General features: G+C 37.2%; 1 protein-coding gene across 2 annotated transcripts in view; it reads right to left on the reverse strand.

The window, feature by feature from the left end:
- Positions 1-23751, reverse strand: part of tln1 (talin 1) — a 197848-nt gene that overhangs the window by 51086 nt on the left and 123011 nt on the right. For both annotated transcript variants that reach the window (XM_051683214.1, XM_051683215.1), the window contains 13 exons: positions 23476-23615; positions 21443-21536; positions 19845-19934; positions 19624-19746; positions 17803-17946; positions 17121-17282; positions 16886-17026; positions 14981-15162; positions 14745-14877; positions 14119-14220; positions 5071-5241; positions 3412-3660; positions 271-390 (listed from right to left, as the gene is read on the reverse strand). In XM_051683214.1, coding sequence (XP_051539174.1) covers positions 271-390; positions 3412-3660; positions 5071-5241; positions 14119-14220; positions 14745-14877; positions 14981-15162; positions 16886-17026; positions 17121-17282; positions 17803-17946; positions 19624-19746; positions 19845-19934; positions 21443-21536; positions 23476-23615 — 1851 coding nt within the window. The remainder of the gene's footprint in view (positions 1-270; positions 391-3411; positions 3661-5070; positions 5242-14118; positions 14221-14744; positions 14878-14980; positions 15163-16885; positions 17027-17120; positions 17283-17802; positions 17947-19623; positions 19747-19844; positions 19935-21442; positions 21537-23475; positions 23616-23751) is intronic.

The following is a 23751-nucleotide window of genomic DNA, read 5'->3' on the forward strand; positions in this document are numbered from 1 at the left end:
ATGAAAAAAAAATAAATAAGGGCATGATGATGTCAGCCGAAAAGGAAAGTCACTGGGGATTACATTTTCATAAAAGATTTCGAAGACAAACATTTCTTTTCTTCGTAACAGAGTGCACTTATGAATACTTCAAAATAAGAGCAGGCAGTTTATAAGGAAATAAAAGAGTTCATTTTGATTTTATGTTGGCTTTAAGATGAATTCACATGGAAAAGCCACAAAATCCATAGGGAAAGGAAAGAAAAACAGAGGAGAGAGTTGTCATGTTACCTCGTCACTCTCCGCAGTCATGGCGGCACATTTGGCCTCTGACGCGAGGTCACCAAACTCTGTGGTCAGTTGATTGGCCAAACCGCCCAGCTCATCAGGGTTGGTGTTGGATTTGGTAACCTGGCAACACAGCATTTTAATAACACATTTAATGTTTTCATTTCTACACATGAGTCCTGAGCCATGAACCAAACCTACCAAGCATTCAACCATTTTCAAACCAGTGTTCAAACCAGGGAAAAACAAAGCTAAAAGACTCCGTACTTAAATTCTTATATTGATTTTTAGTATTAAAACAATATATTTTAAGTTTATTACAAAACATTCAGATATACACAAAGAAGTAGTTTGAGAGTGTTGGGAGTTTACACTGTTTACACTGTTCGCAATGCTTCACGGGAAAGGATGATTGCTGCTAAGCTATTTTGCCACCATTTTTATTTTCATGGTTACAGCAACTTTGCTGATGTTCTGGTGTTCTATTCTGGATTATGGGTAGTGTAGTTCTTCACTGGGAGTGACACTTGAACACCTGAAATCACACTCCTGGCTTCTACAGAAGTATACTGTATATGACTTAACCTCAGAGCTCATAGTAGGTCTGTCTTGAAAAGTTGATAAATTTTATAGGGCTGTCACGATCCCTTAATTATGTCTTATGGTACAAAACCAGCTGAAGTATCAGAATGCCAAGTAGGATCATGATACAAGAATAACTCTTATGTTGCTTGAATAGCAGGCTCAATGATGTAGCTACTGTGTTGTTGAATTAATTATTTACTCTCATACTATTAAATGTCATTAATGTATTAAATAATAGAGCATTCTTATTTAAAAATAACAGTGCTGAACTTCTGCCTTAATTTATTCACGTTCTTGCAGCATTGCAATTGATCTGGTTAAACTACAATAAAATAAAGGAGGCAATGCATTCTTACATTCCATCTGCGCTATTTGTTAGTTGTCAGTCTATGTACACATGCGTCAGATGCAGGTTTTTTTGCCGAAAATATGGTACCACTGTTTGAAAAAAACTGCTGTTATTTTTACAGCGGTAGAACTGTGGCACCAGTATATCGTTCAACACTAATACATTATCATTAAAAAATCAATTCCTCAGTGGGAAAAATAAATGGGACTTTTACTTCATGAATCCTACTGTTGCGCTCTTTTACAAAGGTACTATTTTATTCATTTGTCATTAGACTAAGGCTTTAATTCAAAGTGTCTTACAGTCACTTACAGAGGTCGACTGATACATAGGTGCCTATAGTTGCTTTTTGGAACTATCGGTTATCAGCAAAAATAAATAAATAAATCAACGGCGATAGTGGTAGATATAATAAATAAATACAATAAAAAAATATATATTATTCCTCCGTTTCTGGTGGTTGGAGGTTTTTAAAAAATTCGAACTCCTTGGTTCTACAGTATAACAGTGGCCTCTGGAGGTGAAATAAAAACAATCACTGACTATGCATCATGTTTGCTGTGCCACGTGACTACGCTATGCACATGAAATTTCTTTAGAAGTAAAACATTTTAACTGAAGATTTTTTGTGAACCTTTAATTCTCCATTATAAATAAAAAATAATGTATAATTCGTGCAGATCCGTTGAGTTTTTATTTTCGCAGGTTGACAGGGTCCAATTAGCTTCAATAAGATTATAAAAGAGCGCTCCAAAGAGGTTTTGTTGTTGAGGTTTTGATGGTAGATATAACTTAATGTTATTGTTAATGTTGACTGATGGTGTCCCTAGAGAAAAGGAAAAACCTTTTATACAATACCGGATTACCAGACAATTGACAAGTGATTGCTGATAATCTATTGATGATGAATTACTGATTTTTTTATTTTTAGTGTTTATAATGTGATACATTGTAGATGATTATTAGAGTGAATATTTTGCTTCTCCAATGTGTTTGTATAAGCTGGGAGCAAATACATTTAAAAATAATTCCCCAGTGTATATCAGGCTTGTTCATAGTTAAAGGGTTTGTTCACCCAAAAATGAAAATTCTCTCATCATTTACTCACTCTCATGCCATCCCAGATGTGTATGACTTTCTTTCTTCTGCTGAACACAAACAAAGATTTTAAGAAGAATATTTCAGCTCTGTAGGTCCATACAATGCAAGTGAATGGTGACCAGAACTTTGAAGCTCCAAAAAGCAGATATAGGCAGCATAAAAGTAATCCGCAAGACTCCAGTGGATAAAACAATGTCGCTTGAAGCAATCCAATCGGTTTTGGGTGAGAACAGACCAAAATGTATCTCCTTTTTCACTATAAATCTCGATATCAGCAGTCTCCTTGCCGGTCATGATTTCAAACTCGATTACACTTCCTATAGCGCCATCTGGCAAGATGCACAGTGAAAAAGGAGTTATATTTTGGTCTGTTCTCATCCAAAAACAACTGGATCACTTCAGAACACATTGATTAAACTACTATGAATCAAACTGATTACTTTAAGGTTGCCTTGATCTGCTTTTTGGAGTTTAAAAATTCAGGCTACCATTCACTTGCATTGAAATGACCTACAGAGCTGAAATATTCTTCTACAATTCTTAATTTGTGTTCTGCAGAAGAAAGAAAGTCATACACATCTGGGATGGCATGAGGGCGAGTAAATGATGAGAGAATTTTCATTTTTGGGTGAACTACCCCTTTAAGTCCTGCTTTATGCACCAAATAAAAAAATAAAAAAATAATTCTGGTTATTATTGGGATTTTGGTTGCAAAATAAATAAATAAATAAATAAATAAAACAGGTGGGATTTTATTAATTCTTGACTCTTGTTGCCTCTATGTCTGTGCCTGTCACAGTAAGGAAATACATTTTTTTTTCTAACATTCATTAAATCAATATGAATATTATTAATATATTAATAACTCCTATAAAAAATATTGGTCGATTAATCAGTTATCTGCCTTTTTCACCAACTTAGTTATCAGCATTGGCAAAATCCACTATCGGTTGACCTCTAGTCACTTATTACAGGTTCACATGTCCTTTTATTTACTGCCATTTATCAATCAACTCTTTCTGGGGTTTACTCCTACAACCTTTTAGTTATCAGCCCAAATCTTTAACCACCACACGTGAATGCAATCTTCACCACTATCAGTCCTTTACCATCTCCTGAACGGTGACAGCGATGGCTTTGGCCGTCTTCACCATTGTCGTCTGATAATCTACAAATGTCCCTTCAGGTTCGAATCCAGGACTGTCCTCCATTTTATTGATGGCTTGAGTGATGGAGTTGACCATTCCGCCTACAGCTCCTGCAGCGCTGGCCGCCTCCGCCAGAGTCGCAGCAAGATCATCCACCGCTTCCTTCATCATCTGAACCGACTCCTCCAGAGCCTCCTGTGTGTGAGCGGCCTGAGGACACACACACACACACACACACACATTTAGTTAACTATCTAAATGAGGACACACCATCAAGGACAGATTACTGACTGGGCCAATGGGGCCAGTGCCTCGGGGCATCAGACTGTCAAAGACCACCAGCTGAGAAGCCCACAGAGGCCTGATACCAGGAAACAAGCCACTGCAGATGAAAAACTCATACATATAGAGCGATGAGAAATAAATACAGCAGTTGAAATTAACGCATTTATACATTTGACATTAGATTCTGATATTTCATTCAGCATTGTGTGAGTTGTTAGCATTGGTTGGAAAAGGGCGGAACCTTTGCAATGTGAATGCGCACACCACAAACACACCCAAGAGTGATTCTGTGTCAATGATCAAGTGTTGAAGAAAGGACCTCTTAACCGTAAGATGTTCTCTTTAGCACTTCTAATGTGGAGTTCAAAACCATTGCTTTAGCAAAGTGGATAGCCATGATTAATACTGTGGAGGATGAGAGTTTAAGAGATTTAATGCCCATTGCAATGAACACTCAACCAAGTTTTTTTCAATTAGTCAACCTCCAACTTAGACTTTGGGAAACATTTAATGTGACTAAAATTGGTGCTATTTTAGTGCATTTCTGTCTTTATATTGTGGAATACTTTGTTTGGAAAATTTAAATAAAATATTGTTACATTTTGTTTTCAAAGGAGCTAAAGGCATTTTAACAGGAGAAGAAGAATATCTAGTCAAATTTAAGCACTTTCGAAATCTGCAATTAATCGCGATTAATTATTTTAAGTGACTGACAGCACTAGAAATGAAAGAAATGAAAAATGTTATCTGTTCCAGGCCTGTCTCAGAAATAAGTGTGTCTTCAGAACACTTTGTACAGTTTTGATGTATATCCCACTAGTCATACTACATTGTTTTTCTTTCACTATGTTTTACACATAATTTTTGAAACTGCAATGATTTTATATCAACAGTATTTTGCATATTTGCCATGTAATTTCTCATTATTTAGACATTACATCTGACAATCTATTGGCCTCCAAAGAGGCTGGTGCTAGTGTTCACCAGACTTCTATTGCTTTCGTATAAATTAAAATGATTATTAAGTACCCTAACCTTAACTCACACCCTAAAGGAAAACTTGTTGCTGTTTTAGACTAATAAAAAACAACAATTTGATTTATGAATCTATTTTCCAATTGATGAGATCCCCAAAAGGGAGGTTTTGTCCTATTTAGCGGACTTAATTGGAAAAATTTGTCCCCAAAGTACAGCTAAGTACACATACTTTCACAGGACAGTACTGTGAGATCTATCTGGAGCAGATAAAATAAATATTTCACATCAGTTTACATTGTAATCCCCCATCTGTACCCACTGAAGTGAGTGGTTTGTGCTTGGATAGTGGCCTCTCACCTTGGGGTTTCCTCCGGCCTCTTTGGCAGTGTAGAGCATCTGTAGGGCAGACTCAGCCAGGGTCTTGGTCTGATCCAGCACGCTCATCTGCTGCTGGCTATTTAAGATCTTAGACGCTGTACCGATGGCTGCCATGATGAGCGGCTCAAAGTAGCTGACCATCTGAGACACCTGTGAGACCAGAGCACACCTTCAGTTTCAGATAAACATCTAGACCAGTGCTTCACTAACTTTTCAGGACAAGTGCCACATCTGATAAATTCAGAGCATCCAAGTAGCACCTAGTCACAGCAATGTTCCCTTACCACAATACCGTTCCGATTCCAGTGTTGTTTTTTTCATCATCAATCTAGAATATCTCTACTTCACTGTGTGATACTAATTGGGCATACTCTTTTATATGTAAAGAAACACAAATCTCTAACTACATATAATTTCAATATAAATGTGTAGCCAATTAAGAAAAACTTTATTGTTAACTAGTTTACTGGATAATACAGCAGCAAAATTAATGGTAATTCCAGTCCAGTTCAACAGAAAAAGCCAGTTTTTTTTGCACAATGTTTTCAACTTGTATCTGGACTTTAAAGGATTCAGATCTCTTTTTCAGAAGTTATTTTTTGGAACCCAGTCAACTTGTAATTTTTTATCTAAATAATAATGCTAATAATAAATTATTATTATTGACTTTTAGAATTATAATACAAGAGTAATATACTGTATTACTGTTGTGCACCTTTAACTTTAAAACCCTCTGGTCGGAAAGGAAGTCCTGTAAGTGTCTGTATTTAGGCAAGTTCACAGTAGTTTAATTCGCTTCTTATTCAAAATCTGGTGAAATTCTCCTCCTGTGCTCTTCTAAATGCATTTTATAAGCGATCTGAACTATTGAGCATCTACATCTGAGATGTTGCTCGTTTGTAGCGCTCACATATTGTGTGCCACTACAAGAGCTCGAGCGCATCACCAGCTTGCTTGTACTATGCATGTGTGTCAACAGAGCCGCGTCATTCACTCTCGCGCTGCGCATGCATACTATATTTTTCCTTATTAAACGCAGACTTTTGTGATTCACAAAGCTATCGCATGTCTTCAAGTGACTTTGAATATAATGCACGAGTCATATGGACTACTTTAATGATGCTTTTATGGTTCTTTTATACCATTTTTGGAGCTTGACAGTAACAAACATGACTAACACACAGTATTGGATTTGGATTGGGCTCGTCAGACTGATACCTGATTTGTCTAAAAATGTCAGAGGTGATACCGATCCCTAATTAATATCAATATTTCTGTGGTAAACTGCAGAATGCATAGCTAACTTTACCCCCATAGAATGCTAGAAAAAACATTTAAAGGTTTTCAATCTATTAAAACACAGCATTTTGCAAACCAATTCACAAACTCAAATACTAAAATATATTTTGAAATATAAAGCAATGTAGCCAGCCAGATTTCATGAAAATTCCATGCCCGTGGCAACATTTTTGCAAAATGAAATTACGTGGTTCATTACTCGTTATGCGGCAGTTCTAAGGTAAAATGCCCACTGTGTGGCGCTGAAGGTTACACAACAGATGAGGTTAAGGTTAATGCTCTATTGAGTTTTAAATAAACAAAACCGAAGTCATAAACCTTAAACCTAACAGGTAATGTCAGAAAAAACAAATGTGCTAATAAAATGTGCTGAAGCAATTTTGTGGTGCTTCAATGATTTAACACGGTCTTTCATGTTGCAAGTACAACACTTTTCAGTTGAACTACTGCACGTGAACGTGCTCAAATTTGATCGTATGTGAACAAGCTTGTAAATGTAGTTGGTTATGTAATGGAAACATTAAAATGTATCTCCTTAAAATATATACGCTATAGTTATAGTGTTTAGATGTCATAAGACAGCATAGTGTGAGGAAAAGAGCGAAGCGTTTACAAACTGATAATTTGGCGTTTCACTCATGATTTGTGTGAAAGAGAAAAAAGGCATTGTTGTTGTAGCGCCTCTAGTGTAAGAAGGAGCCATGTAACTAATTTAGCAAAAATGTAGTTATAGTAACGTGAGAGACCAGGTTGAACATACAGTAGCTTATTTTTTATCATTGTAAATTTCCAGTCTTGTCACATACCTATTGGGAACACTCGACATGCCACTGGTGTGTTATTAGGTTAATTCTACACAATTATGGAACTAGTTCCTGAACTAAAATTAGTTTGTTGTGGAACTATACCCATTCCAATGAAATCCAAAGTGTCATGTTTCCACCAGGTATACGAAACAGGGGTTTATTTGAATGAGCTTTGTTGAAAGCATGTGATGCTTGAACGCGTGTGACACGTGGCGGCGACGCCTGAACTTGATGTGGCACCAGCCGAGCTGACTCAATTCAAAACAATAGATGACTCTATTAAAGATTTCGTGTTGATTTTGATCATCCTGTTTTGTTGTAAAACACTTCACTTGGACAAGATGCGCTTGGATTTGTAAGAGATTGCAAACAACAGGACAGCAAGAGCAAAGAAAAGACAGTTTTAAAGGGATAGTTCACCAAAAAATTAAAATTATCTCATCATTTGCTCACCCTCATGATATCCCAGATGTGTATGACTTTCTTTCATCACCAGAACACATTTGAAGATAAATAGAAAAATATCTTCACTCAGTAGGTCCTTAAAATGCAAGTGGATGGTGATCCGATTTTGAAGCTCCATAAATCACAGACAGTCAGCATAAACGTCATCCATATGACTCCAGCGGTTAAATTAATGTCTTCTAAAGCAATACGATTGCTTTTGGTCTGAAAAATATCAATATTTAAGTACTTTTTAACTCTAAATAATCTTTCCAGTAAGCTTCACGAGAGGGTGGAGTTCATGTGGTCTCTCGTGTGACGTATTTGCGTTGCCATGATACAGACGGAATCTCACGTTCTCCTCTCAGTTGAGACATCCAGGATAAGCACACAAATGCACCATTGTGGGTAAACAAACAGATACAAATACAGATCTAAACCAAACTCAACAAGGCTTCTGTACAGCATTCCTCATACTCACTTGTAAACAGCGCTGCTCTTCCAGCTGTGACGCAAGTGCGTCAGTTCTTGCATGTCTCAAGTACCAATGTGATTATGTCACACATGCATCCCGCTGCTGACCAGAAGCAATGCTTTATAGTTAAAAAAAGTACTTAAATATTTATCTTTTTCACACCAAAAGTGACCGTATCGCTTTAGAAGACATTAATTTAACCGTTGGAGTCATATGGATAACGTTTATGCTGACTATCTGTGATTTTTAGAGCTTCAAAAGTAAGATCACTATCCAGCTCTGATCTTTCTGCGTTGTATTGTTGAGCGAAAAATAGCATCGAACACGCTTCATTTATGCCCTGTCCTGCTCCGTGCGCATCTTCTGCTACTTTTTCCCGCATGTGAGTAGACATAAGGCGCTGCATAAGTTAAGTGGTTCCAAAGTGCCTTTAGACCATTACGTTTTTTCCTTCTAAATTTAGCTTTATTAACCAGCATGTTATGAGCCTTTAATAATAAACAAATAGATTTCTGTCCTAATTTTGTGAAAATTAATCAGATGTCATCATAAAATTACTAGTTGGTAGCCTAGTCTTTCTCACTTTAATGAAAATGTAAAAATGGTCCATTCAGACTTTTACGTTTTCAAAATTTTCTCTCAGGGGATACCCCTGAACCTCCATACAATATCATTCCTCAGTCACAAGGGCTTCAATTAGGGATGGGCATTTTGGTAATTTTGTCTACTCGAGTATTCGAGGGGCAATGACATGTACAGTTGAAGTCAGAAGTTTAAGTACACCTTAGCCAAATACATTTAAACTCAGTTTTTCACAATTCCTGACATGTAATCATAGAAAACATTCCCTGTCTTAGGTCAGTTAGGATCACTACTTTATTTTAAGAATGTGAAATGTCGACTTCCAGTTATGGAGCGGTGCTGAGAAGACACGAGTTAAGGACCCTCTTATATTTGTCGAGTAATAATTCTTCAAGCTCACTTATAACTTTGATGCATCCTTTGTAATCAATGCACAAAAGACCAATAACAGAAATGGCACCGAAAAAAAAAACACTCAAGAAAATCTGACTAATGAAGTGCAAGAGATGTCACAGGATTCTGATCACGCGGGCGAATTAAAAGAGATGGAGGAAGATGACGACAGTGAATCTACCAAAGTAACTGAGTTGGACCCCAGCAATGCAGATGTTTTAAAAGCCATTAAAGAAATGGACAAACGAGTTACGAATAAAATTGACGGTGTCATGTCAGCGATTAAAGTGGTAAAGGAGAGAATGCATTTCAGCCATGGAAGACGAGATCGTTCAACAAAGGGCTCACATGAATACTCTCGAATCTCAAATTAAAAAACTCACGGAGAAGGTTGACGACATGGAAAACAGAAACAGACGGAACAACTTGAGGTTGGTGGGTTTACTAGAAAAAGAAGGGAATGATGTGTGTGCATTTTTAGAGGTCTGGCTTCCAAAAATACTGGAAATGGACTCTTCAATCACAGAAGAGTGGGTCCACAGAGAAATGTCGGTGACCATAACACAAGGCGAGATGCTAATGCATCACCAAGAACACTAATTATGAAGTTCCTGAACTTCAAACAAAAAGAACAGGTGCTTAAAGCAGCCAGGTCCAAGGGGATGATTTCATACAAGGAACACTCTCTTCGTTTCCATCCAGATGTTTCTGCTGAAGTTCACAGCCTATGATGGAGCGAGACAGAGGCTACGAGAAAGAGGAAGCAGTAAGCACAGGATCATCTACCCTGTTCATTTACTTGTTACACACTAGGAGAAATCAAGGGTGTTTGACACACCGGCTGTGGTAGAAATCTTCATTGAAGAACTAGATAACGAATAAAGGTGGGCTCAATTCAACCGGAATATTAAAGTCTTAAATGAATATTGCTTTAAAATAATTCGGATTAGATACCACAACTGACGTCTTTTCATTGTGGTGACTGAATTAAGAAGAACATGTTTGATCGCGTGGAAATGTTGGACTAATCTGTAACATAATTAAGAAGATTCAGTTGTTATCATTCTCTGGGGATGTGAAAATATGTGTTCATACTTTAATAAAATAAGTGAGAGTAGATATACCAATAGGGTTGTGATAATAGATATAGATAGAGGTATCTGATAGTTCCTCACAGCTGTGTGGACCAATCAGTGCCATATAAGGAGTGTAAGGGGTGGGGGTTTAATTCAGTATCATGGACTCTACTGGAGAAAATGGGGATGCTGTTGAATATATCTTAAAAATAGTTGTTTTGTTCAAGACTGCTTTTATTTTTATTTTTTGCTTCTCATTACTGTGAGATCTGTGAGTCAGTTAAAGGGAACATGCCTCTTAATAGGAAAGGATGATGGGGGAGACAGGAAATGTGACATTTGTAACCTGGAACTGTAGAGGATTGGGTAATATAAAAAAAATAAAGCAGGTAATGGATAGGATCAAACAATTACAAGCTAAAGTAGTCTATCTCATGGTAAAGAGTAAGATAATTAGGATTCGTCGGAGATGGCAAGGGCAAGTATATGCTGCCTGTCATACTTCTAACGTGAGAGGAGTAATGATTTTAATTCATAAATCAATCCCAATACAGGTTCAAAAAGTAACTAAAGACCCACTAGGAAGATTTATTATTTTACAATGCACCATCTATTCAGAAAAGATAAATCTGATTAATGTATATGGTCCAAACAATGATAATCCCAAATTTTGTAATGATCTGTTTCTGCTAACTGCTAGCTTGCCCAGGCACTACCTTATTACAGGACATATGAATTGTGTAATAGATCCTACTAAAGATCGTTCTACAGGGATTGATAATACGTATACTAAATCTGGGAAATTGATACAGGAATTTATAAAAGACCTTAATTTATTAGATATTTGGAGGGATCTTAACCCAAGAGCAGTATCATATTCATACTACTCTGGGATGCATCAAACATACTCACGTATTGATTACTTTTTAATTTCTGCACAAATGTTTAACAGAATAACAGATTATATGTATCTGATCATGCAGCGGTATCCTTATCATACACCATTACACATTTTATGAAGGATCCTCCTAAATGGCACTTTCAGACAGGATGGCTTCGGGACCCAGAGTTTATAGAATATTTGGGCAAACAAATTGATCTGTATTTTGAAATTAATAAATCTGAAACTTCTGCTTGTATTAGATGGAAAGCATTTAAAGCTTTTATTCAAGGTCATATTATTAGTTTTTTCAGTTCAAAAGTCAAAAAATCCAGACAAGAAATGAAACAATTAGAAGATCAGATCAAGAAATTAGAAAGTGATATTTTTCAGAAAGTTATGGACACAGTAGAGAATTACTTTTACTCAGGGCCCAATATAATGAAATATCAGCAAGCAGAGCTGCAGCCAAAGTTTTGAAGTTGAAACAAAATTTTTATGAATATGGAGGTAAAACAGGATGGTTACTTGCATGGCACATTCGACAACAACAAACGGAACGTGCTATTACAACAACTGAGAGTTCAGCGGGAACTATAGTTGATCCAGCAGACTCAACGCAGAGAGTCTGAATTTCCACCTTTCAACTGGGGAAAGTGCAACGGAATGACATATTATGTCGGACTTCTATCTTGGAAACTCGTGCAGAAATCTTCAACTCCCATTTCGTCGAGATGCAGGTGTGTTATGTCACCCATGGCAGGGAGGTTTACAGTCAGTGACAAACATTCACTTTTATTAAATAATATCTATTAACGAGTCAAAGTAAGTAACGATAGCATTGCAGCGTCGTATCAGTTTGGTTGCTATGAGACGTCCCTGACAATCAACGTACCCCTCAAAATCACAACGTAATCAATCTCAAAATTAAAAATAAACTCCCTCTTTGACACGTTTATGTTTAGTTGTCAGGTAATTGTCACTGAATTTCAAAGTAAGTGAAAAGTCACATCATGCATGATCACCATCGATCATCGTTTTCATGATCCATCATTGCTGCCACGTCCGAGTACCCGAGTACTTGTGCCCATCCCTAGCTTCTATGCCCCCATACTTGGTTATTTGAATGCAAAGAAATATAAAAATATATAATTTCAATGTAAATATTATATGGTGTCATTATGCTTCAAAATGAACAGATGATTATTATTTATTTTTTTTATCCCCTTTTCTCCCAATTTAGAATGCCCAATTCCCACTACTTAGTAGGTCCTCATGGTGGCGCGGTTACTCACCTCAATCCGGGTGGTGGAGGACAATTCTCAGTTGCCTCCACTTCTGAGACAATCAATCCGCTCATCTTATCACGTGGCTCATTGTGCATGACACCGTGGAGACTCCCAGCATGTGAAGGCTCATGCTACTCTCCGCAATCCACGCACAACTTACCACGCGCCCCATTGAGAGCGAGAACCACTAATCGTGACCACGAAGAGGTTATCGCATGTGACTCTACCGTCCCTAGCAACCGGGCCAATTTGATTGCTTAGGAGACCTGGCTGGAGTCACTCAGCACGCCCTGGATTCGAACTCACGACTCCAGGGGTCAGGGCCGGTCAACCCATTAGGCGACATAGGCAAGTGTCTAGGGCGGCATCGCTTCAGGGGCGCTGATCTACCGAGCCAATAAGTATGTGTTCAATCTGTGTCGAACAAAATGCGCCCTGTGTGTTCCGATGACGTGTTGTGGCACCCCCACAGAACAAATAGACAGTGTACTAAATGTCATACTATCATACTACTCTTACTGTTACTGTTATACCTGTGTTTGCCAAAAAAACCAAAAACAAAACAGTTAGAGTAGTATGGATAGTATGCCACTGTGAACACGGCCACAGACTCACGAGTGCGGGGCTCGTGAATCGAAGTGATGCCTGATGCGTGAATTAATTAGTCTTTTGAGTCGGTTCTTCTCAATTAACTTGCGGGCTGAGTCGTTTGAAGCTCTTTGTCACGCTGTAAAACAGTAACGGGATACTTTAGAAGACAGAGAACAAAAACAACGCTGAATGAAGTGAATATTTACTTACAATTCATTTAAACAAAACCTGCAGCTGTTTTCAATCATTTGCCAATGATGAAGATCACGTGCAAGTGCAGCCTGTGAACGATCGTCTACTGCAGGTAAAGATACTTTCTAAATAAAAGTGTATCAAAACACTTACATTTCATGAAAGCATTTAAAAGTACCAAAAACAAACCAATACCATGTTTTTTGGAGTAGCCTTCCATATAAATACCATGATATAGGCCTACTGTATATAATAAAAATACCAAGGTTTTACCATATTGTACCATCATTGTACCATGATACTGCTACAGCAGGCTTTTGAGAAAGGTAACTTTGATAAACTTCATCTTGTGCTGCGTAATGTGAAAAAGTGACAATATGTTTTTAGTCTATTTATTAATGCTACACAATATATATAGACTACTAAATAAAATGTTCAAATTATGCTCCTAAAATCACCAAAAATGAATGCGTTGGTGCTGTTTTTGCAAAATTAAATAATTTTATTTAATCCTTCAGACCCATTGCAGTTTTGTAGAGACTATTTTGACTGTTTAGAATTTACTTTTTTTTCTGCTTTTCTTCTGCCAACTTGGAAATGTAAAAAAATGCGCAATGGGAAAATGTGAATGTAAATCGTGATAAATAGCGATATCGAACGATATGAAAAAGAATACTGTGATAATATATTTGGCCATATCGCCCAGCCCTACGGTATCGGCTGTCTGATGGCTGATTATGCATTTTCTCGAAGAACGAGAAGCATTTGCTGTTCTGACTCCACCCAAATAGTTCTACTTTGCAATTAATTTACCACCTCAGGAGCAGGTACTAAAAAGCTTCATGGTTTGGTTTAGGTTTTAGTTCCACATGGAACTAGATCAAGCGGTGGAAAAACAACGAGAACCCAAAATACTGTAGCATACCACAGTTTGAGACCCACTGAGACACATCTAGAGATAGTTTAGCAGTTACACTGAATGTGGGTTGAGTGGTTTCACCTTGTGACCCAGTTGAGAGGCATCAGCTTGAGCTGCGACGGCCACCGGTTCAATCAGGTTACTGATCTCATGCACGGATGCTGCCATCTGCTCATGAAGAGCCTATGAACACAAACACAATTTCACTGTAACTCAGATTTTACAAGAACTTACCCTAATAGTATTAACAAATGTTATATTACTGAATGCTTAATGAAAGTTATTTGAAAGTTTTAACTCTGGGAGCACAATTTATCTGTGACTATATTGGTTCCAGCCATCATTTTTGTTTTCATTTTTTTTTTCTTAAAAATTATCAGTATCAACCTGATATTAAAACCATACAATTTCAGAACTTTTTTACAAATTAAATACTTTTTGGTTTCAAAGTGCCGTTCTACTGGGCATTATAATGTTTTCATGTATGATGTAATGGGAAGCATGTAATTTCACTTAGTGTGCAAAACAGTATAGATTTCTAATATCTGTCACCATCTGTTAAGGACCATATCATAAAAAAATGCAATAAAAAAAATCAGCTATTGGTATAAAGGTTTACAGCACCATAGCAAAGCACAATGACTAATTTCCTTTAAAACATCGTCTATTAAAGATATTGTTCTAGTTCATTATGGTTGTCGTCTTACCTCATGCGAGATGTCATCTCTAGGTGTGAGCTGTTGACTGATGGCCGCCAGTGAAGCTTTATCCACCTCACGAATGCAGTTATTCAGAGCCTCAATGGCATCGTCACACTCCCTCTGTCCCGGAGCCTTTTCTCTGAGAACACACAAGAGCGCCGTTATTAACAATGCACCTTGTACAATTACTTCAACACCTCCTCTGACAGGTCTGTGTTGTATTCTGAAGGTTGTGCGAATACCTCATGTTGGTGATGAGCTTCTTGATTGAGTCAGACACGGTTCTGGAGTGTCCCGCCAGCACGGACCATTTGGGTGGGTCTTTGGGGTTGACGGCCAGTGAGCGGGCAGTCTGGATCAGACCTGTAGAACTCTCCAGCATGGTCTTAGCAGCTGCTACGATGGGCTCCATCGCTGCCAGACCCTACACTCACAAACAACACAACTTTATTAACAAAATAACACACACAGCAAATCAAAGCACAGGGTAAATATCTGTGGCAGTAGAAAAAAAAAAACATATTGGGCAACCATACTAAATTATTTCAACTCTGAATTTACATTAGAGTAATTTGACATTGTAATATTTAAATAACAAAATGCACCATGCCTACAGCTTGCTCATGCCATTAACATTTTTATAAAAATCCTGACAGTAGGCATGGGCGATTTAAATGCCAATTTGATCTGAACAGTAAGCTCCATGTAGGCCGTACTATAACGATAAAAATATAAAAAGCCACATAAGTTTAAAACATCTGATAGAAAGTGTTTCTATAAATGTTTTGAAATAATAATACAGTAATAATACAGGAAAACCATCATACTGGACAATTTGGATAAAATATCATTTACTTGCGCAGTGCCAGCGCTAAAAGCAAAATAAGACATTCACTTTAGTACTTTTAATGTGAGTTCAAAACAGTGCGAATCATGTGAATGTAACTTCATGATTACTTTAGCAAAGTGTGTAGCCACAATTAATATTGTAGAGACCCAAGAAAACCCAAGCTATGGCAATACAAATACTAATCATCCGCCCAAAAAAATTGGGTTAGTTTTACTACAGTAACACCATGGTTAATTTGTGGTACAGTACATGTACTTGCATGGTTCTTGCTTAATAAAATGGTTACATGGTTAATGCAGGTTTACAGTACTATAGTAAAACCATTATAAGTTTTGTGATTACTATGGTTGTACTACAAATAGAATAGTTCAACAACATTTTGTATAAAAAAATAAACATGGTCAATTTTTGTAAGGGATGGATAAAGTATTGCGAGGGAACTCAAATAATTGCAAGGAAGTGCAAGCTATAGTGAGGAAACGCAGAACTATTTCAGAAAAATTCTCTACCTGTCCTCTAGGGGGACTTAAAAATTCAGAACTATCGGTTTTATATCACTAGATTTACTGCTTTGAGTTTTGTTGTTTTTAACTTAAAGGAATGTTCCGGGTTGAATAAAGTTGAGCTCAATCAACAGCATTTGTGGCATAATAGATTGCCACAAAAATTTATTTCGACTCGTCCCACCTTTTCTTTAAAAAAAGCAAAAATGGAGGTTACAGTGAGGCACTTACAATGGAAGTGAATGGGGCCAATTTTTGGAGAGTTTAAAGGCAGAAATGTGAAGATTATAATTTTATAAAAGCACTTAAATCTTCTGTTAAAACTCATGTATTACTTAACAACATTACAACATTATTTGTTGACAATACATTGTCATGGCAACAAAGTTGTAAAATTGGCTATAACTTTACACAGAAAAGCAATTTGATCACACTAAAATCATGTAAACATGCATATTGTTAATGTCTTCTGGCTATACTTTTGAAAAAGTTAGTATTTTAATGTTAAAAAATTGGCCCCATTCACTTCCATTGTAAGTGCCTCACTGTAACTCAGATTTTTGCTTTTTTGTTTTTTAAGAAAAGGAGGGACGAGTCTAAATACATTTTTGCGGTAATCAACATTATGCCACAAATGCTGTCGACTGAGCATAACTTGTATTGAAGTGTTTAACCACATGGTTATGGTAGAGAAGCTAGAAAGATTCAAGGTGCCTTGATTCAAAGGCAGTCCGATTATTCAGACACTGAGTGTGTTTTATCATGGTGAACTGTCAAAACTATAGAAAAGGTACCTCTGGACTGATCTGTGCAGGTACGCTGGCAAACTCTGGGTTTGAAGCAAAGGCGGTCAGATTATCCACAGCCTCAATGAGCGGTCCAGTGGCTTCCTTACACTTCTGCCTGTTCTCCTGGTTAAAGGCTCCATCAAGAGCCTGACATTACAGCACAAACAGACACTGTTAACAATCACCATCATGCAAACACATCAACACTGTAAAGGGGCATTTCTCTAGTTTTAGAACTCACTTTAATGGACTTGACGAGGTTGGCGGTGCTGTTCGCCACCTCCTTGGCACTCTGGACGAACTGTCTCTTAGCAACAGGGTTGGATGTTTTGGAGGAGGCAAGACGGCAGGCATTGCACAGGGCTGAGGTGTGTTTGGCAACAATAGTGGCAGCAGAGAGGACCTTGGGAAATAAAAGTGTGTCAAACATCATTTTGTCAGGTTAGCTGTAATTACTTGGGGTGTTTTTAGGATTAAATGCTGCAAAATCTGTATCTGGGTTAAAAACTGGGTCAAAAGGGTATTTTTAGTCATTGATTTCCTATTCCTGAGAAATATAATATCTAGTTAAAGATCGATATATCGGTCAGACCAATATTTAGTTCGAATATCAGCATCAGCCGATAACTGTGATTAACAGAAGCATTATCTCTCCCTTGTGTTCCAGAATCTATAAAGAGCCAATGTCAACGGATAGTAAACAATTTTTGTTTTCAAATATATATTGCATTTTTATTAAATATTGTTTTTTTTATTAATATTTTGTGGAAACTTTTTTTTGGTGTATATTTGTATATCTCAATTGCTACAATTAAATTGTTAACCATCACATACACATCGGCCATTGTCAAATCTAAAAGTGCCTTTTCTAAACAAGTAAACTATGCCCTGGTCTTCACCCCAGGTGTGACTGGAGATGTTACCTGGGACTGGGTGCAGGCTGGGTCGACGAGGTTCTGACAGGCCATCTGGATCGACTGTTTGGCTCTGGCAAACTGAGAGGGGTCCACAAGACCCTTCTGCCCAGCATGACTGTTTGGGTCAGACACGCCCACCAGATATGCCCCCTATGAGTAACACATCAACCGAGCACTCAGTGAACATGTTTGAAAGAATGAGAACATGAGTTCAGGTCCAGTGATGTTCAGTGTCTCTGATTCTGATCAGTAGGGATGTGCCCGAAGCCCAATACTTTATTTATAAAGGCATGAATAATGACTTTAAAATGAATAATGGACACTCCCGAATAATAGTAAAAATATTCATAGACTGATTATCTAAAAAGCGCAGGCACTGATATTTTAATGTAATTTCTAAAATTACAATACAATGTTGAGTCTATGAAGTCAATACGGTTAAATTGTGAACCTAATCGAAAATAAATGTGCATGGTGTGATTGTGAATGCCTCAGAAATCCAAACTAGTCAAAAGTATATAAATAATAGCATACATAGGTTTTTTCCACTTTTCTCAAATGCCTTAAACCTTCCGAAGTAAGATATTTTATATCTGCAATTTCCAAAATAACAGGTGGAGGTTTAAGCACTGCTGGCATCCCATCCGGTTTAAAAAGAAAATTAAAGGGACAGTTCACCCAAAAATGAAAATTCTCTCATCATTTACTCACCCTCATGCCACCACCGATGTGTATGACTTCCTTCCTTTAGAAGAACACAAACAAAGATTTTTAGAAGAATATTTCAACTCTTTTGGTCCATACAATGTAAGTGAATGGTAGATCCAAAAAGCACATAAAGGCAGCATAAAAGTAATCCATAAAACTCCAGTGTTTTAATCCATATCTTCTGAAGTGATATGATAGGTGTGGGTGTGAAACAGATTAATATTCAAGCCCTTTTTTACCATAAATTCTCCTCTCTGCCCTGTAGGTGGCGATATGCAAGAAGAATGTGAATCGCCAAAAACAAAAGAAGAATAATGTGAAAGTGAAAGTGGACATTTATAGTAAAAAAGGACTTTAATATTGATCTGTTTCTCACCCACACCTATCATCACACTGGATCTGAAGATATGGATTTTTCCACTGGAGTCATATGGATTAATTTTATGCTGCCTGTGTGTGCTTTTGGAGCCTCAAAATGTTGGTACCCATTCACTTGCATTCTATGGACCTTCTTCTCAAAATCTTCTTTTGTGTTCTGCAAAAGAAAGAAAGTCATACACATCTGGGATGGCATGAGGGTGAATAAATGAGAGAATTTTTATTTTTGGATGAACAATTCCTTTAAGTCAATAAGGACTGTCCAATCATGGACTGTTCAGAAGGGCCACTCTATTGACTGCAGCAGTATCAGGTATTATCCTTACCTTAATTAATTCCTTTTATTATGTACATAATGTTAATATATATTAATATATAAATCTTATTTATTTCAATAGGTTTCCTGATGCACAAATCCAGAGCACATGACGTATTGTAACACCCACATCAAGACAATATGCACTCGATTTTTTGTAAAAACTAGAGAACCCAATCCTGTCCCAATCAATATGTGAATCCTGTAAATAACAGATAATAAAAAACTAACTGTGTCTGAACAGGACTAAAGAGAGCATAAGGAGAACATTTCCTAAAGTGAAAAAAACAAAAAAAACAAATGTGTGTATTTGTTCATTTGATGCAATCCAGTAACTGTTTGACGCATCAGGGCACTGGAGAATTTCCTTAAACACGGTCTCATTAGACTCATGCAGTGCAGTTCAGTAAAAAGTATGTTTTTACCTGAGCGGCCGCTTCAGTGAGGCCACACAGCGCTTTAGACGCTGAACTCACGGAGTCTCCAAACTCCGGTAAGTTACTGTTCTTGGCATTGTGTGAAATCCCAGCCATGGCCTCACCTAAAACCTGCAAAAAAACACACAACCTCAACAATTAACACACAAACATAAAACTAAATGCTGTATGATGGTTTGATTGGCAATAAAAATCTTAAAGTGAATTACCTTGGAGTTCTCCATCACGCTGTCAATACAGTCAAAGTATCCCAGATCATTGACGGCTTCTGTAGGGTTCTCCAGCATTCCTCCAACCGTCTGCACATGCAAACACACACACACACACACACACACACACACACACACACACAGTTAGCATACACAATCCACAAAACAGATATATATATATATAAAAAAGGATGTGCTGAACTTAAAGCAATTCTCATTCATTTGCATTTCCAGAGTGAATCACCAGTGCTTACAAGGAAGCAAAAAAATTGAGTTAAACATTTTAGGTTTTAGACTTCTGTGAAAATAAAATGCTAATTGCCGTTGTCATGACAGATTAGTTGTCAAGTACGCATCTTGTTTCTGTCGGCTGCACACAACAATCAGCGCACGTTTTGAGTGGAATTATTTGCTGACGTGTAATACTTGAGATTGAAGGTTCAGAGCAAACCCGTACCAGAATGCTTGAGGAATATCAATGTCAGTGTTGTCTTGCAAACACTAATTAAAACATAAGTATAGCTTTGCCGACATTTCCAGTGATGTGTTAACATCATGTCAGAATGATCAAAATTACAAGATTCACATCTTCGTAGAACTCGTAGTAATAAAATTCGTAATGACTCGTAATTAAGTTCTAAACTCTGAATTTTATAAAAGCTCCCACTACACTGTAGCGACGTCAAACAAAACCAAAATGGCAGCGGCCTCAACAGTTAATAGTAGTTTACATTATATTTACTATATACTGTATATGGTTATGTTTCTGTTTAATACACCATTTTATTATAGCTACTGTTACTTGAAGCATTTTTTGTTGTTGTTGTTGTTGTTGTTCTTAAACATTGTACAAAAACATATAGAGGTGAATTAATGTAGTGATTAAATATTTTGTTTAATATTTTGTTAGATATTTATAAGCTGCACGTTTCCGTTATGGTGTTATGAGTGTTGCCAAACAAACAAATAATTTTCGAGGTCCGAGGACATGAACAACTTCAAGTAGAATCTCCAAGTTGTCATCTCATAATTACACTAATTCTGACAAAAGTACGCAACAAAAACCACATAAAAACTGTTAAAAAAAGGATAGTTCCGACTATAAATTCATAGAGTCATGTTCGTAGTTGTTGACCACACATTCTAGATTTAAACTAAAATTGCTACGTTGCCACTCCAACAACTCCAACAATTAATGAACTATACTACTTGGCAGAAAATGCTTATTCCGATGATTATTAATGATAAATGTTACTGTTTATTGAACATTGCTGTCTTTTATCATACTGTTGTTGTTGTCATTTTATAAAAGCAATAAGCCACTCAGGATTTATGACCTCCTCTTCACGCTGTGCAAAATAACCAAGAAAACGTAACAGGATTCACATAATGCATGTTCAAATATGTTACAGCATACAAGCAAAGATTTCCAAAAGCAAAATAATTTCTTGTAAATTATATAATAGGAACAAGTCATGGCACAAAAGCACAGATCAGTGTTTGGCATGAGTGCTGTATACAAGAGCGAGTCACTCACACAAACTGACGAACACAGAGGATGAACACAAGAAAGATAAAGTGAGAGAGAGTAGAGGCACCTCGAGCTCGCGCAGAGCGTTATCACACTCCTTCTGTCCCGGAGCCTGCTGAGTACACATGCTGATCAGCTGATTAATACTGTCCGTCACCGCACTGAGAGAGAGAGAGAGAGAGAGAGAGAGAGAGAGAGATAAGATGAGGATAGAGAGGGAAGGAACAGTGTGAGGGAGAGAAGCCGTGAGAAACAATCCACCCACGTGTGGTCCCACGCACTGACACACACTAGTTCTCTTTCGCTTTCTCTCTCTCTGAGTGATGGGAGTTTAGGAACATGAGCTGTGAATAGCCATTAACTGGCCATGTTTCTTTTCATATCTCCCTCAAACACGCACACACACACATTCATACATTTACTTAGCTATCTAACATGGGGACATACCATAGACCTGACCCAAACCCTAAAAGATAACTCTTTACATTTTTAGAATAAAAACAAACAAAAAGACATACATACATTTATTTTATTTAATACTGTTTTTCCAAGTGTCATATTTTGCTCACTTCTGGGGACTGACTTGTCTCCTAAGTATAGCCAAGTAATCCCACACGCCTGAGAGAGCAGCAGTGATACACACAGGTACTGTAGTTGTCCGTTACATAATAGTGCTCATTCCGACACAAATGTGTTTAAAAGCAAGCATCCCACTTATGTAATGTATGTCAGTAGAAAAGCTGTGTGTATAATGTCTGTTACACTAACCTGACAAACACATCACACCTGACAGCTCACTATGTTCTGGAAAAGAGCGCAGCTTCTTTTTAATAAAGCTGAAATAGTTTAGAACACCTGATTTATCTTCACTCTATAGGCGCTTTTCCAACATAAGGCCAAATGATGGAAAGGCGCCTTATTATATTTCGTTTTTCTATATTTACACAAAATTATTTGATTCTGATCACGGCATTCTGTGGTCAAATATTTAAAGGGATAGTTCACCCAAAAATGAAAATTCTCTCATAATTTACCCTGAGAGAACAGATCAAAATGCAACTCCTATTTTACTGTACATTTTGACAGCAGTCTCCTTGGCAATCACGATTTCAAGCTCGATTACACTTCCTATAGCGCCATATATATGCATCAAGCACTAGGAAGTGTAATTGAGCTAGAAATCATGATCATGCCTAAAGACTGCAATGGCAAGATGCACAGTGAAAAAGTACATCTATTGTGGTCTGTTCTCATCCAAAACCAACTGGATGGCTTCAGAAGATGGTGATTAAACTACTGGAGTCTTATGGATTACTTTTATACTGCATTTATCTGCTTTTTGGAGCTTCAGATTTCTGGTCACCATTCACTTGAATTGTATGATGCTCTTCTAAAAATCTTCAATTGTGTTCAGCAGAATAAAGAAAGTCATACACATCTGGGATGGCATAAGTGTGAGTAAATGATGAGAGAATTTATATTTTTGGGTGAACTATTTCTTTAAGTACAATGGCTACTGATCTGTATAATTGACTGTTTTGTCAGGCAAGCAACTTTCTACATAGCTGTGCTAGTTCCATGTCTTCTGTATCAATCTGCGCTAATCTTCTTCTCACATAAAAAATAATACTTATTAAATTCAGAACAAATACGTAATGCCCATTCATTTATTTAACTGGTAAGTTGCCATGTAATAAGCATGTTTAATAAGTGGTGTACAGTCATTATTGAATAAATAAACCCTTCAGGAAACTTTGTTTCAGGCACTTTGTTCATGCCAAATGGCTGTTATTTTACATATCTGGCAAATCGTCTAGTGAACCCGATATTTCACTATTTCTTGGCTTAATTTTACTTTTGGAATGTACATTCTTCCATAATGGACACATTTTGGTGACAAAACATGATACAGTGAATCTAAATGTTATTTATTTAAAAACTACTGAGGTAATACACCAATTTCGCTCTCCATGCTTTCCAACGGCAGAACAAGCGGCAGTACGTTTGACCAAGTTAGCTACAGTAACTAAATGGGGCAGGTCTTAGCAAAGTTTGAAAACAGTACATTGAAAAACAAGAGATGGATGGCAGAATTCTGACCGAGCAGCGGCGGCGAGCTGGTTTTTCAGGTTGGGTGAGTTGGGGTCTGTGGACAGAGCTTTAGCAGCCAGTAGAAGTTTGCTAGAGGACATGGAGATGGTCTTCAGGTTGGTGACCACTTGAGTCTGGTCCTCCTTAGACTACAAGAAGAGATGAGAGGAGAAATCATTCACATATCCACTTATCAACCCATGAACTGTCGAATAACTCTACCAGGACATTGTCCGACTGAAAAACTGCAGATTTGTAAAATTTTAAGTCTTGCCAAATTATTCA

The sequence above is a fragment of the Myxocyprinus asiaticus genome, chromosome 42, assembly GCF_019703515.2.
Source record: "Myxocyprinus asiaticus isolate MX2 ecotype Aquarium Trade chromosome 42, UBuf_Myxa_2, whole genome shotgun sequence".
Classification (NCBI taxonomy): Eukaryota; Metazoa; Chordata; class Actinopteri; order Cypriniformes; family Catostomidae; genus Myxocyprinus; species Myxocyprinus asiaticus.